Source organism: Theileria parva (genome assembly GCF_000165365.1).
Source record: "Theileria parva strain Muguga chromosome 3 map unlocalized ctg_531, whole genome shotgun sequence".
Taxonomy (NCBI): domain Eukaryota; phylum Apicomplexa; class Aconoidasida; order Piroplasmida; family Theileriidae; genus Theileria; species Theileria parva.
The window spans coordinates 211,159-230,433 of record NW_876244.1 but is presented as its reverse complement, the minus strand read 5'-3'; the positions used below and the strand labels follow the sequence as shown (position 1 = coordinate 230,433).

The following is a 19,275-nucleotide window of genomic DNA, read 5'->3' as shown; positions in this document are numbered from 1 at the left end:
GTTCGAGGGGTTTTAAACAATTAATTAGGGGTGTAATAAGTCCAAAGAGTCACCTGAGACTCAATCATTGTTTTCAATTAATAAACCTAAGCTTTTAACATCAACTAAGTCTTTTACAACCAACCGAATCTTTTAACGACGAATGTGCCATTTATTCTGTACCCAGAACTTTAATGCTTTGTGCATTGCTACTTGATGTACTGTTAATATTTTCAAAAATTAAATCCTTATCTTCAAGCGCTGAAGAATCCCTATCATGTTCTTCTCCAAAAAACAGAAAATTGAAGCTTGTTTTCCCGCAGGAACCGTCGTAACATGAACCCAGAAAATCTTCCTCGTTCATATAATTAAAATCGGGCGTTCTTTCAATAATGCTAGCGTCGATATTATCCATGTTTATATCAATTGAGCATGGATTTTTTAGACCACTGATTACATCTGGGTTGGTATCCACCAATATTCCATACTCATTGATGTTATAGATTGGTTCTTGTTTAACAACAACGTCTGAATCTATGGAACATTCCGAGAAGGGAGAACCGTTCGTGAGCAGGTAATTGTTCTTTATCTCCTCTCTGCTGCTTAAAATCGGTGGCGTTTTCTTGTCTTTGTCAGATGTTTTTTTGCCATTAGTTTTTAAAGAGGTTTTGTTACTTGAGAGAACTGGGAGTTTGTTATTAACTGTTTTCCCGATATTATTTGTATTGTAAAGCCCATTACAATTGAAATGTTGATTATACATCTTTGGAATAGTGGTGGGTGCCGGAGAGAGAGATGAATTTAATAAAAGCGTTTCGTACGCCGTACAATTTTCCAAATTTGGAGAAAATGGATCAAATTTATTCATAGAATCCATATTTTGATCTTTGCCATTATAATACTTGAAATTATTAGCGTATGGTAAGTTATAAAGAGTATTAGGCGTTGCGTGTTGTGAATTAAATTTTATCAGTTTGTTTGTGGACAGGGCATCGTTCTGCATCGCTAAGCTTTTACTGTATAAGAGAGGATCCAGCTTCAAACCATTGTTGAAATTTTCTAAGTACCCGTTGTAAAAATTACTGTTATTATACATGGATCCATGTATTTGTGGACTCGTTAGTGAATTATTTATTTTGGTATTAATTGGGTACATATTCCTCGGATTGCCCCTCATATTGTTTAAATTGTTATTTAAGAAGGTGTTTTTATCAAAATTTGGAGCAAAATTGTCCTTTTTAAAAAAGTTCATTGAGAGATCACGTACTGCAATTGGTACGTAGGTAGTCTTAGGCTTACCTCTACGCTCCATCAATCGATCTCTTTCTAATCTCCTTTTAAGTATTCTATCGTATTGTCGAGGGTTAACATACAACACCAATTTTTTTGTCTGGTCGTTAGCTTCCAGAGGATTAACTTTGTTAATCCCATCCATTTTCTAATTTACACATAATCACAAAAATTACAAAAAATGCTCAGTTATGTTTTATTACCAGATTTAGAGAAACTATTACATATGTTGTTAAGTTTTTAAAATTTCAGAGAGTTAAATTAGATAATTTACAGGCATCTTACTTGGATGCTTTATCGTGTATCAAGACATGCTAATCAAGATACCTTCAGTCTGAAGAGTTTATATATTAAAGAACTGCGTTATAGGGAAGAAAAGAAATGGATTAGCAAAACTTATCAAAATGCTTACACATAGACGATCTAGAATATCATTAAGACAAGTGTCTGAAAATCCTAGTTAGACAGCGTTGTAAGAAAAACAAATACTTTACAATTTAGAGTAAACAATTATTCAGAAATTTTGTGGAGAAGGCAAAATTTATTGTCTAAAAGGGGGAGTTTGAATTTACTGCTAGAACTATAGTTATTAAATCCCAAAAATTATTATGTTACACATATACAATTCTTCTTAGAGGTTAAGGATCTTTTTATATTAATAAAAAATTAACACTAGAAACAAGACATCATTTTAATTTACAGAAACATAAAAAATAAACAAAAGGTGAGCAGAATTAGAAAGAGTAATAAATTACAATTATGAAGCAAAGGTTTTGACAACTGTATTATACTAAATTACAATATATGTACTTCGAAAAAATTGAATCTTCCTTTAATTCAGCCCACAAACTTTTTACACATTAAATGATTGTTTACTGTTGCACTACACATGCACTATGAGATAGGAAATAACCTGCCAGAATAGAGTAGAAATTACAACAACATTGTGGTGAACAAAAAATGTCAAGAAGGCTCGTATCTTTCAGTTAGATGTGATATATATTGAGAATATAAAATTTAGTAAATTTGAAATGGAACGTTTGAATCTATGGTGGAAGAATGGTTTAAACAAACATGTGTAGTGTGAACTACAATAAACTAATAAATGTTGTCGTGAAACAAATATAAACTGATGAATTAAAGATTCATAATTAATAAATTAATTAGATCTATCAACACATGTCCAAATGTTAGATTCAAAAATATATAAAACAATCGAAAATTTAATTATTGTTCTTTAAAAGTTGTCTATCTTTCCATAATATTTAGATTTTAATTTATTATATAAAATTATTATGTCCTATATTGGTTAAATGAATAGATGTGTGTTTCTCTGAGTACAAATTCTTGAAACATATAATATTAACTGTAAATTTAAAGGGTTTCCAAGATATTTTTAAATTAATTAATTTATATATTCTTTTTTCTTTGTGATTCCGTGGGGTGGCTATTTTTTCTAACTTTCGTGATCTTTCCTATTACTTAAATCGTTTTTAAATTATTTAAAATGAGCAATACATTAATTTTATAAATGTTACGTTGGTACTGAATCCCTATAATCCAAACATCTACATTATTTTTTTATTCTCAGATCCACTACCATATGTATTTTCAATATGGGAAGCAGAAAACACATATCAGTGAATTTACGTGACTTGCAAAGAGTTATGAATAAAGAGGAAGACGATCTTCCTAATTTCAGCTCTGAAAAACCTAGCAAGTTTGGTGCGACTAAAACATTTGAGTATAAACTATCCAGTAATCGTTGGGAAAATGAAGATAACGACGACGACTTTGAGTTACTCGGAGTAGAAAGAAAATCGGCGTCTGAAGTAGATTTCACAAATATCAGACAAATTGCAAAACCGAATGTCGAAAGCAAGCCTACAGCTACGTATACCCCTCCAAACGAGATTTTAACACCTGAAGATAACTGGAGGTCCAAAGAACCTCCAAACACTCATGAATCGCCAGAGTGTTGGAGAAATGTAGGAGGAACGGAAGATACAAAGACCATTTCTGATGACTTTAGAAACATGTTTAGTCGCGGAAGACAAACCAAAGATTTTGAATTATCTAGGGAAAGAAGTGATGACCAGAAGAGGCTATATGTTCCAAAATTTAAAAGTAAGAAATTAATATTTAAATAATTTTTCAGGGGAGCCTAGTCCTATAAAAAATGACCGATTCAGTTGTTTGGATGAACCTAGAGGTAATAACTACTTTTAATATAATCCACAACTATTAAAATTAACTAAATTTATATAGATCAATCTCCAATGAGGAGTTCGAATTTTAGGGATTATGATGGCTTTTCAAGGTTTGATTATGATCGCAGAAATGCCAGAACACCTCCTAAGCCGGATAGATCAAGAGATGATTGGGAGTTTTCAGAGAAACCCAGAAATTACAGACCAAGTGATGATGATAGGATTAGAAAACCTGCTTTTACTACGGAAAGTCCTCCTTCAGAAGATAGAACTTTTGGTGATGGTCAGAAAAAAGGTTTGTTTGTGCCATCATATCGAAGAAGTCTTAAGAAAGAAGATACAGTGGAGGATATATTCATGAAGGCAGCTGGAATTACATCAGAAACTGAAAAGTCTAAAAAGGAAGTGTCAGATGCCGATAAGGCAAAGAAGGAATTACAAGATAACCAAATTTTACAATCCAAGAGAAATGAAGTAGCTAAACATAATAAGTTGTTCAAATGTAGTCCTGAAACTGTGACATTAATAGAGGAGTATGTTTTATCATTATTAGATTCAAATGAAGATGAGGATGAAGAGTTTCCTGAATATGAAGAAACCGAGTCTTTAGTCCCATCATTGGTAACATGTGTTATAGTTGCGAAAAACTGCGAAAACTGCAAAACCCTGGAAGAAGTCCAGAATAAATTTGAAAGAGTAAAGAAATGGCTTTTATATACAACCCAAGATCAAGATACGAAAAGATTATTAACTGAACTTGTGAAATCAACACATCGTAAGAATTATATTTATATTTATATATTGAAAATATATCTAATATTAATGATGTAAACAGATTGGGGGTACCCTCCGCTGTCGGAATCAGTATATTTAGTTGAAGCATTGTTTGATTCTTTGTATTTGTTGGGAATTGTAAGTAGAGATGAATTTTTGCAATGGTTTGAAAATGACGTTGACGAGATTCCTGATCGAGTATCATTATTGTTACAGGTATGATTTATATATTCAAATCCCCCTGAGTTTAACAATCATTGTCCGTTTCAATGATTAAGCTTGGGGAATACTAACACGCCCTTTATGGTTAATATTGAGCAAATCCCAGTATTAATAAAGGCAGGCGTTACACCAATATTCCATAACTCTTTATAACATATTTTTAGCTAATGAATTGGAAAAAATGGCTATCTGGAGAGGGTTTGGATCAGATAAATGAAGAAGATTCCGATTCAGAGTCCGAATCGGAAGATGATTCTGACATTGAGGCGAATGTCCCTAAGCCAATCAGGCTAACAAAAGGAGTTAAATTTAAATGACACTAGAACCAATTTGTAAAATATTTTTAATTTCTAATATTAATACTTGAATTACACATAATATTATGGAATTTCATCTTTTGTCTAATCAGTAACTATTTGTGATATTGGTGGCTACACATTTATTCAGGAAATGAATAGAATAACATATAATTTTAAGGAAACATAAGTACATACGATGGCTATGTGGATTCCAGCATTTGATAGAATATTCAACAGTTTTACATGAACCTAAATTCTGTGCGAATGTGTGCTATATGGACAAACTCATACCTTTGAAAATACAAATCAGATTCAACAAATTGTGTAAATATTAAAACAATAAAAATTATATAAAATCGGACTAAATAAATTTTGTAAGAAATGAGAGTAGGAAATAAGTTAGGGCAGCGTAGACAAGAAAAACTAGGAATTGACACAAGTTATCTACAGCAAACTTCTGAACTCAATCAAAAATTAAAAAGTAGGGGAAGTAAAAGCTTAGATGATGATGATGGTTTGGGATCTGTAGGCCCGTCAAATCTTCAAGTAGGTAGTACTGGAATCGCTCCAGGACTTTCACATGCGCTTGCAAGCGCTGGAATGGGAGCATTGATGGGTGTAATGGGTGGAATAGGCTCTGGTGGAATGGGTATGGGAGCTATGGGACCGATGCCAGGGATGGGTGGAATGCCTGGATTGCCTCCATTGCCTCCGGCGGCTGCTATGAGGGGAATGGGACCAATGGGCGGTATGAGGGGAATGGGACCAATGGGTGGTATGGGACGTCCTATGATGAGATGAAATATTGATTCAATACTAATTTAAAAATGGAAGATAAACAAGTAAGAAAGCAATCGTTCAGAAATGTTGTTTTAGGAAATGCTTAAAATGTTTAAAATTGTATATTAATATTGTCAAGCAAATTTTCTTAATATGTTAAAGAAATGCTCAAAAATAGTTGTATAATAAGATTTGTAAATTTAATCAATTGTGTTTAACCCGTATCCAATAGTAAATATACCACATATAATATAATCTTCTTAAATTTCGTTATTTTTTAACCTTCCTTTCCTTTATATTTTCAATATTCATGGGAGTTTTTTATGGTTTCGGAGGGTTCTTTTTTGGATTCCTCTTACCGGTGGGAGCTGGACTGTATTGCTGCACCGACAAAGACTCACAACTTGCTGATTACTTTCTAAGAGTGTTGTTTTTTTGGTTAGTTTCAAATCAGGTTGTAGCTCCAGTTCTAAATGCCGTCTTTGGGAAGGTTTCTCCAGCATTCTGGTCATTTGTTTATACTCTCTTCCCTGTTTTACTTCTTGTTCCAAAATTTAATGTATTGAAAGCACTTGATAACCATGCATACTCATTGTTGAATTCTGATTCTCTTAGCATGGTCAAATCTAAACTAGATGATGTTTGTATGGCTTCTAGAAGAGCTCTATCAACCCTATTCGTAAAGCTTCAAGATTACTCTAAATTTTAAACTTTTAATTTAATAATATTTTTAATTTCTAACGTTATTAACTAAATTACATATAATATTGTGGAATATTAGTTTTTGTCTAATTGATGATAATTCAATAGTATTGGTGGTCACACATTTATTCAGGAAGTATCCAGGATAACATATAATTTTAAGGAAACATAAGTACATATGATATTCATGTGGATTCCAACATTTAATAACAACTTAAAGCGTTTTACACCAAGTGAGATGTGTGCGAATGCGTGCTATATGGACAAACTCATACCTTCGAAAATACAAATCAGATTCAACAAATTGTGTAAATATTAAAACAATAAAAATTGTATAAAATCGGATTAAATAAATTTTACAAGAAATGAAAGTTACCACAACTACGGCTAATGTTCTGAATAGCGAATCCCCCAGACAGGAATTAAAAGTGGATCCTGGGAGTTTGGTAAAAACATATGATCTAAATGAATATATGAGGAGTCTGTCTCTTCTTGATCAAGGAAGAAATGAGTGGATTGATCAGGGAGGGGTTTCTAATTTACAATTAAACCCTGAATTTAAAGATATGCTCAAAGAAAAGTTCTGGAGAACTTGGTACCATCTCAAACACGTCCAAGCAGGTCCATTCGCAGTATACAACAATCCAACTCCAATAGATGTTAATGGGTTGTTCCCAGCGCAGGCAGGTGATGCTGTAGTACAACAAAATGTCCAACCTCAGGGAGGAGTTAGTTCACCAGGTGGTATGGGAACTGAAGGAGCATTGATAGCTGCCGGAGCTATGGCGCCAGGTCAATATTTACCTAATCAAGTACAAATGGTTCCTGGTGTAGGGCCTGTAGCAGTAACTCAACAAGCACCTCCATTGCCACCTCCTACAGGAGATAAAAATACCAATGTTGACGAATTAAATAACTCATTGAATACTAAAGCAATACCAACTAATTTATCAGTTGGTACATCGCCAAGTGCTGATCCTAACACTCCACCGCTGGCAAATGTTCCAGTCGTAAATGTAATCGGAGGAAAGACTATAAGCGCTCCTGGAGTTATTCCTAGTGACGTCATGGAAAGGCATCCTTTGTTCGACAGTGTAAATCTAGCTCCAAATGACTATTTCAGGGTCAACGTTGAAAACGTTGGAAGAAGTATTATCGTAGTATCAATTGTTTTATTCCTTATATTGGTCCTTGTATACAGAATTAAAACAAGGAAAAAGACTAAAAAGAAGAGATGAAGAGAACAACTTCAGAAACTTTAATATCGATAAGATCTTGAAATGTTTATTATATGTTTAAATATTAGTGAAATACTATCACATGAAACATTAAATTGTAGAATAAAAAACGTTTAATAAATCCAACACCTTAGGAATATAGTCTATGAATCCACCACATCGATTGACGTTATCACAATATCTCCGTAAATCTGGACACGTTTTTAGAATTTTAATGTTATTCAAAAAAATCCAAAAGTTTATTAATCTCCGTAGATTTTTTAGCGTAAATATCCCTGTTAAAAAACTACAGGTTACAACATCTCGATCTTCCGGCCCTGGAGGCCAGAGTGTAAATAAGGTTGGTCTTCCAAATTATTTATTTAAAACATAGAATTTATTAATTATTTTATCTTAATTTGTTTAGTCTGAAACTAAAGTTCAAATTCGATTCAATGTGCAATCTGCTGATTGGTTGACTGAAGATTTGAAAGAAAAGTTTCTGTAAGTTTTGATGTGTAGCATACAATTTATTTTAAACTTTTATTTTTTTATTTTAAATAGCATTGATACTTTTAGAATCGTTAATAAGGCCAAGATAACTCAAAAGGGTGACTTTATTGTTGAATGTGATGGTTCTTTTCCTGGATTCTCATTAAATTTTTAGACTATTCTAATCAACATGATAATAAAAAGGCTTGTATTAGGTTAATTCGTGAAGCTGTAAAACTTGCTGAGGTTTGTTTATATTTTAATTTGTTTTTTAGGAATACACTCCCGCCAGGCACTTAACATTTCTTGAACAAATTGAGGAAACCAAGACTCCTGAACAGGTATAATTTATCTTAATCATACTTTTTCAGATTTTGAAGTATAAAATGGCCAGACGTGAGTCTCGAAGGAAAACTAAGCAACTTGGCCATAAGAAGTTGGAAGACTTCTAAAACTGACCATGGGATACTAACTGGAACCTTAATATTTTGTACAATAAAAATACAAAAGAAGAATATAATACAGTTTACTACATTAAGATAAAGAAGATTATTTAAAATGAGGGATTTTATACACCAGGATTACGTTGTCTTGGCTCACATTTGATTATGTCATCCACTCTTACAATTGATTCAGCAGCTTCTGTTGCGAGACAAATCTGAGAGAGTTTTGATTTGTAGCTTTCAAACACTCCCAACTTCATCATGTCCCCTACTGATCCTTTGTCGATATCGATACCTGCACTAACGTTTCCCTTAGAATGCTCAGCTCTGAGCTTGCAGAGTACATCAGCGCTATCGAATCCTCCATTGCTTAGTATGTATCCAGGGAGTGTTCTGAGTGCATGGGCAAAAGCCTCAACTGCTAAGCTTTCCTTTCCAGCTATTGTTTTTGCGTACTCTTCTACGTAGTGTGCCATTTCAAGTTCTGCACAGCCTCCTCCGCAGACTATCCTGCCATCATTTAGAGTCTCGCTTAGAACTGCAAGAGCGTCGTGTAGTGACCTCTCAGCCTCGTCGAGTACGTGAGTTGAAGCTCCCCTCAAAATTATCGTACAGGCGCCGCCTCTTGAGCATCCTGAGAATCTAATGAGCTTGTCCTCTCCAATGATAACCTCCTCAATAAGGTCACATCTGCCAAGTTTAACCTTTTCTGGAGTGTCAAAGGTTGAAACTATTTCAGCATCTAAGCAGGCTGCAAGTCTTTCCATTCCGTCAAAGTCTGAGTGTTCAATGGCCATAACTCCTGCCTCCTTGAAAAGTTGGTCTGGGTAGTTGTAAATCAATTGCCTGTTAATAAAGACATTGCATTTGTGAGCGAGTATTTTGTTAACCTTTTTCTTCATCTTGTCACGTTCACTTTGTTCAAGAGCGCTTACTGCCTCAAATGAGTCGACATTGACTTTAACCCCGTAAATCTTGACTTTGTCTGTATCCATTGGTGTGTTTGCAACTAAAATTTTGCAATCAGTCATTCTCTTTGGCTGTCCAACTCCGATTCTTTTCTCAAGCACAAATCCGTCCTCGAGGTATGAATCCTTCAAAGTTCCACCGGGCTTCTTTATAATTTGGATTAAGGATAAATTTAGGTGGGATGAAGCGTCCTGGCTGTCCTTGTCCAGATTCCTGTGCATCCTCAGGAGTGCGTTAACAGCCAAATTTGCAAAGTGGTCCTTTTCAACGCGAAGTAGTTTTGATGAAAGGGTGGTTCTTGCAATATTAAGTAGGTCTGACTCAAACTTGTCCTTATCTAGGATTCTAGAAAACTTTATCTCATCTAGCCTATCTCTTGCAACCTTTAGTGCCTTTCTGAAACCCAAACAAATTGTTTGTGGATGGATCTTCTGTTCTATGAGCTTTTCGGCGGCTCTAAGGAGTTCTGAGGCCAAAACTACCACTCCAGTGGTACCATCTCCACACTGAGCATCTTGCTGCATTGAAACATCGACTAAAACTCTGGCTGCTGGATTATTTAGCCAAACTGACTTCAAAATCGTCGCTCCGTCGTTAGTTACTACATTCATACCACCGCCGGGACCTTCAAGATTCATAGGTTGGAGCAACTTGTCCATACCTTTAGGTCCCAAAGTAGATTTTAACAGGTCTCCAACGGCAATAGATCCGATAAAATACTGCATTCTGGCAGTCTCGCCGCGATCCTCCTGGGCACCTCCCTTTAGAATCTCGGGGGTTATTTCGGCGTAATCATTGGCTACGTCCATTTTTAATTAATGAAAAAATCTAATTTAGAGGGGATTATTTATTTACAATGTTGGAAATGAATTACTGGGAAATTTAATAATAAATACGTATAAAATAGAAAACAATTATTTTGACGAAAAATCTAGAAAAAATACACTAAACCAAAACTTCCATTATATTTCATATTAAAATTATTATATTTTACTCTTTAGGTGTGAAAATACAAATATATAAAAACATTAACAGGTTAATTAATAATCGAATCAGTACATTGCCCCAGCTAGAGACGTAAATAAGGACTATACAAAAAGAAGTTTACTAAAATTTAAATCATTATACAGAACTTTATACCAAAATTAACATTAAATACCAAATTAAAGTATGGAATTTTTCAGAATTACTCTGACACAGTACTCCCTTATTTATTCATTAATAATAAATTAATCTAACACATAAAGGATATTTATATTTGTTTCTCAACATAAACTGATTTTTAATAATATTAAATTCATGTTACGTCATTTAGAGGGATTTTCCTGGATAAACTAAGCCCACATATATACGAATAAATTATTTTAAATAAAATTAAATAGGAATCTAAATAGATATAAATTAACATTAAATGTCAAGCTCCGACATAATGTTCTGAGGGTAAAAAGATAATATTGTGTTGAAGATTCATGGTATAACGGAGAAATGAGTTGAAAATAAATTGAACTACAATCCAATAAAAAAACAACAAAAAATTATTTTATTAAAATTAAATAACATTTATAATTAAAAAATAGGAAATGTTTGGGTAAAACTGAATTTTAAATGTTGTGTTAATAATGATGTTGTACCAGTAACAATTTATAATATCATTGTTGATATTTTTGTTTTTATTTTTGGTTAAATCGCAATCAATTACACTAACAAATATATAATATTTATTTAACTTAATTTTTTGCTGTTTTGATTTGTTATATCGTATGTGTTTACAGTTGTAGTATAAAGTCAATGTGTTTGGAGAAACCATGAATTAAATTCTGAAATTCTTTCAATGGCTGATATAGACTATTCGAACGCACAGAGAAACGACGGTGTTTTCAACAACAAGGATGAACACCAAAGTTTGTTAAACACACCAAAAAATATCTCTTCCCTTTTAACAGACGAAAGGTTAAATTGCAAATGTGGCGCAAAAAGACACTTGAATAAAATAAAGATAGATTTAGATCGCAAAACTAATATTTTACAACGTGAAAGACAAAATCTTAGAAACAAATATGAAGATTTTGAGCAGAAGCAGAGCAGATTAGCTGAAGCCATGAATCAACACTCCTTCCAACAAGAACAACTTGATTACTATAGAGCATACCTACAAGATAGACAGAATAGGATTTCTACCCTATACCACAAGCTTGAACTGGCTCAAGATGACCTGAAACAAAAGATTCAAGAGTTCCAGTCTCTGGAAATTGATTGTAAGAAGAAAAGAGCCGAATATGAAACTGGTTTAGAGAATTTGAAACGTAGGGAGATGATGGTTTCTGAAACCACTGGAGCTTTAACCTCGAAAAAGGAAGAACTTGAAAAGCTAGAAAACACAATCTTGAGACTGACTGAAAATATAAAATCCCAACAAGAACAATTTACTTTAACAAAAGAAAGGATTCAAACGGAGCTACGTCATCATAACCAACGAATCTCTGAAGAGAACGAACAAATTGAATCCATTAAGAAAAGGTTAGCTGAGAAGGAGAATGATCTGAGAAGAGAAAGGGACAATCTTGAGGAAACCTTGAGATCTAAGTCGTTTGAACTGGAACGTAAATTAAAAGAGGCTTCAGACGTTGTGGAATACACTACAAAGCTCGCTGATCAAATGAAACTCAAGGATGAGGATTTGAAGAAACAGAAGGAGTTGATTTCCCTTGAATGGTCAAAAATTAATGATGAGAAGCAAAACCTAAATATTGAGAGAAACCGATTAAACACTCTTGAGAGAGACCTACTGACCAAGTCTAGACAATTTGATTTATCACAATCTCAACCCGATTTAACTATTAATTACCCTAATATACTTAGTGAATCAACACTGAGAAACATTTCTGACGACTCTGAAAAGAAGCTTGATCATTTGAAACAGCCACTTTTTGATTTTAAAAATAAAGAAGATGAATTCAGTGAATTAACGTCTCAATTGAGAAATAAAGAACTGGGGATTAAAGCTAGAGAACTGGAGTTAGAAAAATTAGAAACAAGATTAAATAAAAGGAAACTTGATTTAGACTCCAGAGAGCAAAAGTTAAATAATCTTAAAAACGAAATTAACAAAATGAATAGGGATCTTGATAATAAAAAGGACAGGTACAAACAATTAGAATCACAATTAAATGATTACAAGGATAGAATGACTATGCTTTCCATTGAAAGAAATAGTTTAGACGGTCAAATCGAACAGTTCAAAGCTAAGAAAAATGCAAACCGACAACAACTAAATACTATAAATCAACGATTATCTCTCAAACGGAAGAAAATGGAGGAAAGTGTTAATCAGCTTGATAGTAAATTTAACCATTCTGACTTGTTAAACAAGTTAAATTCAGTTGGTAGTAATAAAAGGTATAAACCATTTTTAATCGCAGATGATCAAGCTCTGAATTAGTACACAATTGTAACCTATTAAATTCATAAAATTATTTTGTTTTAACAACTGTAATAACATTTTAAAAATGACAAAAGTCATTAACTATAATATACTATATGCTACAATGTATATGTCAATCTTTACTACATTGAAAATTAAAATACTTTACAAATCTTAAATCTTAAACATTTAAATCTGAAATCTTAAATCTTAAACTGCATTAACCACTGTTTCTCATATCAGATATTGAAATTTACCCATATTTCTTAAATGCTGTTCACATACTGGAATTCCGTACCAGGTAAGGAATATTCCTAGTGGCACCATGATTTTCTCCCTATTAGTCATAGTCTCAATCATGTATCTGTTCAGGTAATCAAGAACTGTATCCTGGTAGGTATCTGTTGTCTGATATCTAAACTCATTAAGTTTGTAAGTATAGTCCTTCAGTGATCTATGCTCTGAAGACTTCACGGGTACGTGGATATCCTCTGGTGTCTCATAAGTCTCTTCTGTATTCAGGATACTCAGCTTAAGACTAGCGACGGTATCCTTGATTGACTCAAATACATCAGAGTCACCGTTTAGTTTTGACATTATCAGGTCGTGAGCGAATCTGACTCCCTTCTCACAATCCTCAGTCTCACAACAACCAAGTCTCATATATAACCAATGATCACAGAACTGAGTAACTGAAACACCAGGTGACTCAGCACCTTTTCCGTTAACAACCTTCTTGGTAACATCACAGTTAGTTGTAGGCAGTGACAGGCTTAGTCTCCTGCTGCTGTCACCAAAGTACTCTCTTGTGAGCCTAGTTACTTTGTCCCTGTCCAGTGTACCGTTGATGAGTTCTGGATATGGAAAGTAACAGCTGGGTGAGTCATAACACTTAGAGGCTTTAATATGAAGTTTTCTGATCAAGAAATCTTGGTACTTTTTGAACGCATCAAGGTACTCATCCGCGAACTTATTCTTGAGGACATCCTTCTGTACATGAGTTAGTGGAATGCCTATTGAATCTACACCCAGACACTTCAGAGATATGAGGTCAGATTCATAATTACCAAATAGTTGCCATAGGAACTGACAGTTAAGAAACTGAGCGCTTGGTATCCTGAGTTTCCTAATCCTGTGATCCATCTCAAGCATGCATGAGTATCTGCCATAGGTCAGTAGGAAGAAGTTGTGACCCAGAAGTTTCCCAAGTCTCCAAGCCAGATACCGTTCATTGCCACTAAAGTAACCACGGTACTGATCAAACTCAGCTGTGTTCCTGACAGTAACATATGACACGAAGTCAAGAACATTTTGCAGATCCATGGATTCTGGTGTGCCAATAGAATCCAGGACCATTCTCCTAATACACTCAATGTTCTCACATGTCATCATTCTCTCCATGCCACCAGTCATGTCCTTGTAAGGATATACCTTATTCTTCATAAGACTGTGTGCAGGAATTTGATATGGATAGTTCATACTAAACAGAGATACCAGGTCAGTTTTCATACTCCTCATCAGTTGGAACAGCAGGACGAACTTAGATGTGTAAGTTAGGTTACCAGTGACTCCTCCAAAACTGTCATCGACGAAGCTCTCAATCTTGGTCAGCTTATTACTGTAGTTCTCCAGCACATACACAAAATCATACAGGTGCACACAATACTTAACCACTAGACTAATGATCATGCCCATCAACACCGTTATGCTAATGAAGTAAGACCAGGTGGTATGATCTAGCTGTAGCATTACAGATAGGTCTCTAACTACAAAGTTCAGATACAGTGCGGACAGAAGTGAGAACACAATGATGAGGATGTAGAAACCAACCTTTCTTCTCCTGGACTCCTGGACAGCCTTAGTGGTTCCATCAAAGCTAGTATCTGTGAATGTATCAGACAGTGTGTCAATATCAGACATAGCATCATAGTGGCCCATGTCAGCCATACCCATATTATCAATGACATCTTGATACCGCTCTGGATGATGAAAGACTAGGTTATGACCAACATCACCTTCCGACATGTCACCTAGCAGATCGTCAAGACTTCCCATCCTGCTAATGTTCCTAACGCTGTGACTCAGTCTGTTGTGAAGTACCTCCCTAAGCCTACCAATGTTGGAATCTACCTTGATCAAGTATCTGCCAAAGATATCTGTATTGACAAATCTGTCAAATCTAGTCCTTATGAATATGAATAGAACCACCAGTACAATGACAGTGAACACTCTGCTAATCACAAACTTAAAGTATCCAGATCCAAACTGTGGACTGGGTCTATAAACATCATCGTAACCAAAGTACTTAGGATTAATGTGGTCAAAGTTACCGTCCCTTTCATACAAAAGGCCATGTGTAGATTCGCTTATTCTGGAGTTTTTGGTGTATATTATTAGATCTTTATTACAACCAATTGATTGATTAAAATTTTCGAACAACAACTTTGTTAATTTTAAGAGTTTATCTGATTTTTGGACAATACATAGGGTCAATGTACTTAAAACTTGTGATGATATAATATTCATTTCACCTGAAATTAAACACACTGAATTACAAATTATCTTACAAAACTTGCAATTTTTGTTTTGACAGCATTGTGTTTTGCTTTTTCTTCTGTTAAGTATAGCTTCTAAGTATTTTGATGATACGATACCAATTGAACGTTTTACGAATATTTTTGTTTTTAATGAAAATTCATTACTGTTAATAATAAAATGTGTTAAGCCTGAAAGATCTTGATAAAACAAAGTAAAATTTGGACTAATTATTGCAACATTTGGCACTAACGCAAATGTTTCATAATAATTTTTTATTGAACCGTTAACTAGCTTTCTTTGATATCTTGAAAGTATGCTCAAAATTAAAGTATGGTTGTTATTTTGTAGGATCAAAGTTGATATATCAGTAGAAGTAGATATTAGCATTTTTATCTTTTCTGGTAACTTAGTGATTCTTATCTTATCTAACTTCTTAATAATTTTTTTATAATCCATCAAATCAAATTCGCTAATCAAACTTGACAAATATTCTGTTGCTATTCTAATTGTTTCATTGTCAAAAGTGAATACTTCTTCTAAAAAGTGGGATAAATAAAGAATCAGTGATACGAAGTAATAATAATTTGGATCATTTGATGATCTGCAAAAACAAATACAACAACACCTACAACATTCACAATTACGACCGTTGGAACATCGTTCTGGACAGCATTTTTTATTATTTTCTTTACAACAACAATTACAGTCAGCTTTACTCTCTGCGCAATAGCAGCATTGGACTTTTTTAGGTGAACAACAAGTACAAAAACTATTTCTATTGCCACCTTTACAGCACGTTGATCTGTCACATTTGCATAGGTATCTTTTTTCAATTGAAATTACAATTTTATAAATAAAAACGATTAATAAAAGGATAAACTTTGAAATATCAATAATTTGACGTGTTGTGTAAGAATATTTATCAAAAATTCTACATATGTTATATAAAAAATCAAATACAATGTCAACAAAGTAGCCTGTGGTTATTTCAATAGTTGGTAGTAATAAATGATCTATGACTAGGCAAAGACATAAGTGATTTCCATAGTTTTCAATAATTTTGGTCATATATAATTGTGAATGAGGATTAAATTTTTTATGGTTATTTAATATATCTTTAAGTGACTCTTTATAGATATCGTTAAAAATAGTTTTATGACAACAAACACAACAACAATTCACAGTTTCAAGAATATCTTTAATTTTGTATGTGAAAGTGGCCAATTTCGACAAATACGCCATAAAAAATTTACATTCTTCAAATGACTTGTGTGAGATTAAAACCCATAAAAATTCATTTAAGTGTTTGGACAAGCTAGATATGGACTGAATAAGAATGGTTGACCTTAGTGATTGGTCAGATAATGTAATTTGAGACTCATTCTTGACCAAATTTTCCGTTAGACAGCAATTAATTTTCCGAGTGGAATCAAATGTTGATTCTAAAAAAGATTCTATTACAGATACAAAACATTTTAAAAATTTTATCTCTTGTGGGATTAACGAGTATAAACAAAGCAAAGTAATTTTAGTATGAGTAAAATCCAGAGAACAGGTATTTAATTCTTGAATTCTAGAACAAATAACTTTACAATTATTTTGTGACCAAATCCCATTTAATAGTAATGACAATTGGGATTTAAGTTTCAATAATTTTTCTATACTAGTTTTAATCTTTGCCAATTTTGTTTCAACAGTACATATGAGATACAATATATGTTCTATGCTACAGTTTATGTCATTTAATTTGGTTAAAAAATTATAAAACTCTTTTGAATCAGATAATTCACAAATTTTGATTTTTAAATAAAGTGCAGAAAGTGAAATCTTTTCTACGTGACTAAGAATACAACCAATATTTGATTTGTCTGTAATAGTTATATATGTTGATAATTGAAGAATGAGGTCTTCAAATAAACAAATTGAAAATTCTCCAAGAATAGCGCAATGGACCAATGCAACTGTTAAAAAAACGGATTCAAAGAAGATACAAGTTGATTTTAGGAATTTTAGCGTTTCTTCAATTTTACAAATTTCAGAACAAATTTGATCAAATAAGCCTAATTTTTTTTGAACCAAAGAAATATATGTTTCAATGTCGTTCATAATTAAATCCGGGTAAGGACTAGAATAAGTAATTTTAGTGGAAAGAACTGATGTTGGATCTGCAATAGGTCGTATTGAAGCATTAAATTGTTTAATATTTGAAAAAACCGAATTAAAATATTCCAAATCAGAACCATCAATTTGAACGGAAGAAAAGTAGTAAAAATAATTAATATCATATACAAAAGAATTCTTCTCAAGTTTGTATCTATTGATTGTACTACCAACCATTGACAACAGCTCACTTCTGTACTCATTCAGTAGAAAGACTGTGGTTTTCATTGGGTCATCAGGATTGGTCTCTGATAGATCTTCAGACTTATCTATGGGTGGTTTACACAGTGATAGTTCTGGGTCACAGAAGATGTTATGGATATACATATCACCTCCAGTATTAATGTAGTGTGTTAGTCTTTGAAGTGATTGAAGTATGCTGAATGACCTCAATAAGAGTTTTTTATCTTCATTTTCAACATCATCCCAGCCATTCTCAAGATATGGATATGACACAACTGAAGGAATTGAAATCTCATTAGGAACTACCATAGGTGTTGAATCACTTTCAGAAGTTCTCACAGTGTAGTTAGAATATGGAGTTGTTGATACTGGTTCCTTCCTAAGATGTTCATCATATATCTGTGTGTATCCATCAGTATACAGTATGTTGAATATAGATGCATTAATTAGTTTAATGGTACTGATACAGCTGTAGAGTATATCTCTATGCATGAGTACCATTATCCCAATCATAAACATTGAGAACAATAACCTGTGAACTAGTGAGAATTTGTGAAACTCGAAGTGGATCCTAGTTGTGTATGGAATTAGAGTCATGATGAGAGGATTGACGATCCATACCACAAGTAGCAACTCTAGGTCAAAGAAGTTAAACATTGTCTTCTTAAATGTCCTGTAAGATATCATTCGGAATGGAAACCAAATGTGATCTGTTTTTGGACTTAGGCCATTTGAGAACGTGAGCGTCAGGAATGTACTGGCCGTGACGGTTATTGAGAACATCAGCATCATTATTCTGCACAAATCAACTGAAGACATTACTGGGTCCTTTTCAGAGAATGTAGTAACCGACAGACTCATCCTCAGGACAAATGAGACAATTGGTGATCCGAGAAAAAATCCGACGAGAAACAATATTACCCTATAGTATACAAGTGATCCGTATGGACCAATAACTGAAGAGTGTTTGCCGTTATGGTCTGATGAGACACTTTCATTAGTCTTGGTATGACCACTTTGCATTGGATCAAATAGGAAGAATATGAAGTTACACATAAGGATGTGTGTTATGAGTGATATGATGCTCATTGATCTAATTAAGAGCTTCCCGTACTGTGTAAATCCAATCAAGTACGAGTATGTTCCAATCACAAGATATGTCAGTGTTAGTACCCAAGACCACAATATACACGCGACTTTACCAATTGGTCCAATAAGTAATGTAAGGGTGAATCCAATAACACCATACATTAATGTTAGCTGTTTACTGAAGTAATATGCATCATCTGAAAAGAATCTCTGAATACGAAATAAACCAGATAACATAAAATAATCCAACTCACATAGTACATAAACCAGAGTAAGTGATAGACCAACCAAAAAGTATGTAAAACATCCTACACCAATCATGAACCAATCATGGTACAGACTAGAGTACCGATTGGCTCTACTGTGTTCAACGTCGTCCTTGTAACTACTCGACGTCATTTTGCTAGGCCGTTATATCATTAATGGGTCTAGTGATATGATTAAAACTCGTTACATTCTTTGATTTATCTAATCAAATGTTTCAATTTACAACCTAGTAGTGTATGT

The 19,275-nt window shown here is 33.6% G+C and overlaps 10 protein-coding genes across 10 annotated transcripts; 6 read left to right on the top strand and 4 right to left on the bottom strand.

The window, feature by feature from the left end:
- Window positions 1-2,375, bottom strand: TpMuguga_03g00729 (CCAAT-binding transcription factor (CBF-B/NF-YA) subunit B family protein). The gene has a single exon (XM_757760.2). The coding sequence runs from the start codon at window positions 1,412-1,414 to the stop codon at window positions 152-154; it is 1,263 nt and encodes a 420-aa protein (XP_762853.2). The 5' UTR covers window positions 1,415-2,375; the 3' UTR covers window positions 1-151.
- A 289-nt stretch (window positions 2,376-2,664) lies between these two features.
- On the top strand, window positions 2,665-4,846 carry TpMuguga_03g00728 (uncharacterized protein). The gene is made up of 5 exons (XM_757759.2): window positions 2,665-3,396; window positions 3,428-3,481; window positions 3,538-4,254; window positions 4,315-4,469; window positions 4,640-4,846. Exons 1-5 carry the CDS (start codon window positions 2,886-2,888, stop codon window positions 4,790-4,792), a joined length of 1,590 nt encoding a protein of 529 aa, XP_762852.1. The 5' UTR covers window positions 2,665-2,885; the 3' UTR covers window positions 4,793-4,846.
- On the top strand, window positions 4,824-5,595 carry TpMuguga_03g00727 (putative integral membrane protein). The gene has a single exon (XM_757758.2). It carries the CDS (start codon window positions 5,156-5,158, stop codon window positions 5,573-5,575), a length of 420 nt encoding a protein of 139 aa, XP_762851.1. The 5' UTR covers window positions 4,824-5,155; the 3' UTR covers window positions 5,576-5,595.
- A 158-nt stretch (window positions 5,596-5,753) lies between these two features.
- On the top strand, window positions 5,754-6,295 carry TpMuguga_03g00726 (putative integral membrane protein). Its single transcript, XM_757757.2, has one exon. The coding sequence runs from the start codon at window positions 5,865-5,867 to the stop codon at window positions 6,261-6,263; it is 399 nt and encodes a 132-aa protein (XP_762850.1). The 5' UTR covers window positions 5,754-5,864; the 3' UTR covers window positions 6,264-6,295.
- A 326-nt stretch (window positions 6,296-6,621) lies between these two features.
- TpMuguga_03g00725 (putative integral membrane protein) lies at window positions 6,622-7,543 on the top strand (the record flags this gene model as incomplete). Its single annotated transcript, XM_757756.2, has 1 exon — window positions 6,622-7,543. One exon carries the CDS (start codon window positions 6,622-6,624, stop codon window positions 7,492-7,494), a length of 873 nt encoding a protein of 290 aa, XP_762849.1. The 3' UTR covers window positions 7,495-7,543.
- A 96-nt stretch (window positions 7,544-7,639) lies between these two features.
- ict1 (RF-1 domain protein) lies at window positions 7,640-8,429 on the top strand (the record flags this gene model as incomplete). Its single annotated transcript, XM_061305765.1, has 6 exons — window positions 7,640-7,834; window positions 7,901-7,977; window positions 8,053-8,108; window positions 8,141-8,211; window positions 8,241-8,306; window positions 8,337-8,429. The coding sequence occupies 6 exons, from the start codon at window positions 7,640-7,642 to the stop codon at window positions 8,415-8,417; spliced, it is 546 nt and encodes a 181-aa protein (XP_061160899.1). The 3' UTR covers window positions 8,418-8,429.
- A 50-nt stretch (window positions 8,430-8,479) lies between these two features.
- Window positions 8,480-10,430, bottom strand: cct-2 (T-complex 1 beta subunit protein). Its single transcript, XM_061305764.1, has one exon. The coding sequence runs from the start codon at window positions 10,184-10,186 to the stop codon at window positions 8,534-8,536; it is 1,653 nt and encodes a 550-aa protein (XP_061160898.1). The 5' UTR covers window positions 10,187-10,430; the 3' UTR covers window positions 8,480-8,533.
- A 729-nt stretch (window positions 10,431-11,159) lies between these two features.
- Window positions 11,160-12,911, top strand: TpMuguga_03g00722 (uncharacterized protein). The gene has a single exon (XM_757753.2). The coding sequence runs from the start codon at window positions 11,209-11,211 to the stop codon at window positions 12,814-12,816; it is 1,608 nt and encodes a 535-aa protein (XP_762846.1). The 5' UTR covers window positions 11,160-11,208; the 3' UTR covers window positions 12,817-12,911.
- A 121-nt stretch (window positions 12,912-13,032) lies between these two features.
- Window positions 13,033-16,578, bottom strand: TpMuguga_03g00721 (putative integral membrane protein; the record flags this gene model as incomplete). Its single annotated transcript, XM_757752.1, has 1 exon — window positions 13,033-16,578. One exon carries the CDS (start codon window positions 16,576-16,578, stop codon window positions 13,033-13,035), a length of 3,546 nt encoding a protein of 1,181 aa, XP_762845.1.
- A 767-nt stretch (window positions 16,579-17,345) lies between these two features.
- Window positions 17,346-19,167, bottom strand: TpMuguga_03g00720 (putative integral membrane protein; the record flags this gene model as incomplete). The annotated part of the gene is made up of 2 exons (XM_757751.1): window positions 17,346-17,396; window positions 17,491-19,167. The coding sequence occupies 2 exons, from the start codon at window positions 19,165-19,167 to the stop codon at window positions 17,346-17,348; spliced, it is 1,728 nt and encodes a 575-aa protein (XP_762844.1).
- Between the last annotated feature and the right edge of the window lie 108 nt (window positions 19,168-19,275).

Excerpts from the sequence above, each read along its gene's own strand:
- cct-2 (XM_061305764.1), bottom strand. The coding sequence starts at position 10,186 with ATGGACGTAGCCAATGATTACGCCGAAATAACCCCCGAGATTCTAAAG.
- TpMuguga_03g00726 (XM_757757.2), top strand. The coding sequence starts at position 5,865 with ATGGGAGTTTTTTATGGTTTCGGAGGGTTCTTTTTTGGATTCCTCTTA.
- TpMuguga_03g00727 (XM_757758.2), top strand. The coding sequence starts at position 5,156 with ATGAGAGTAGGAAATAAGTTAGGGCAGCGTAGACAAGAAAAACTAGGA.
- TpMuguga_03g00722 (XM_757753.2), top strand. The coding sequence starts at position 11,209 with ATGGCTGATATAGACTATTCGAACGCACAGAGAAACGACGGTGTTTTC.
- TpMuguga_03g00728 (XM_757759.2), top strand. The coding sequence starts at position 2,886 with ATGGGAAGCAGAAAACACATATCAGTGAATTTACGTGACTTGCAAAGA. Across the intron at positions 3,397-3,427 it reads ATATGTTCCAAAATTTAAAA|GGGAGCCTAGTCCTATAAAA; the intron begins GTAAGAAATTAA and ends ATAATTTTTCAG. Across the intron at positions 3,482-3,537 it reads TTGTTTGGATGAACCTAGAG|ATCAATCTCCAATGAGGAGT; the intron begins GTAATAACTACT and ends AAATTTATATAG.
- TpMuguga_03g00729 (XM_757760.2), bottom strand. The coding sequence starts at position 1,414 with ATGGATGGGATTAACAAAGTTAATCCTCTGGAAGCTAACGACCAGACA.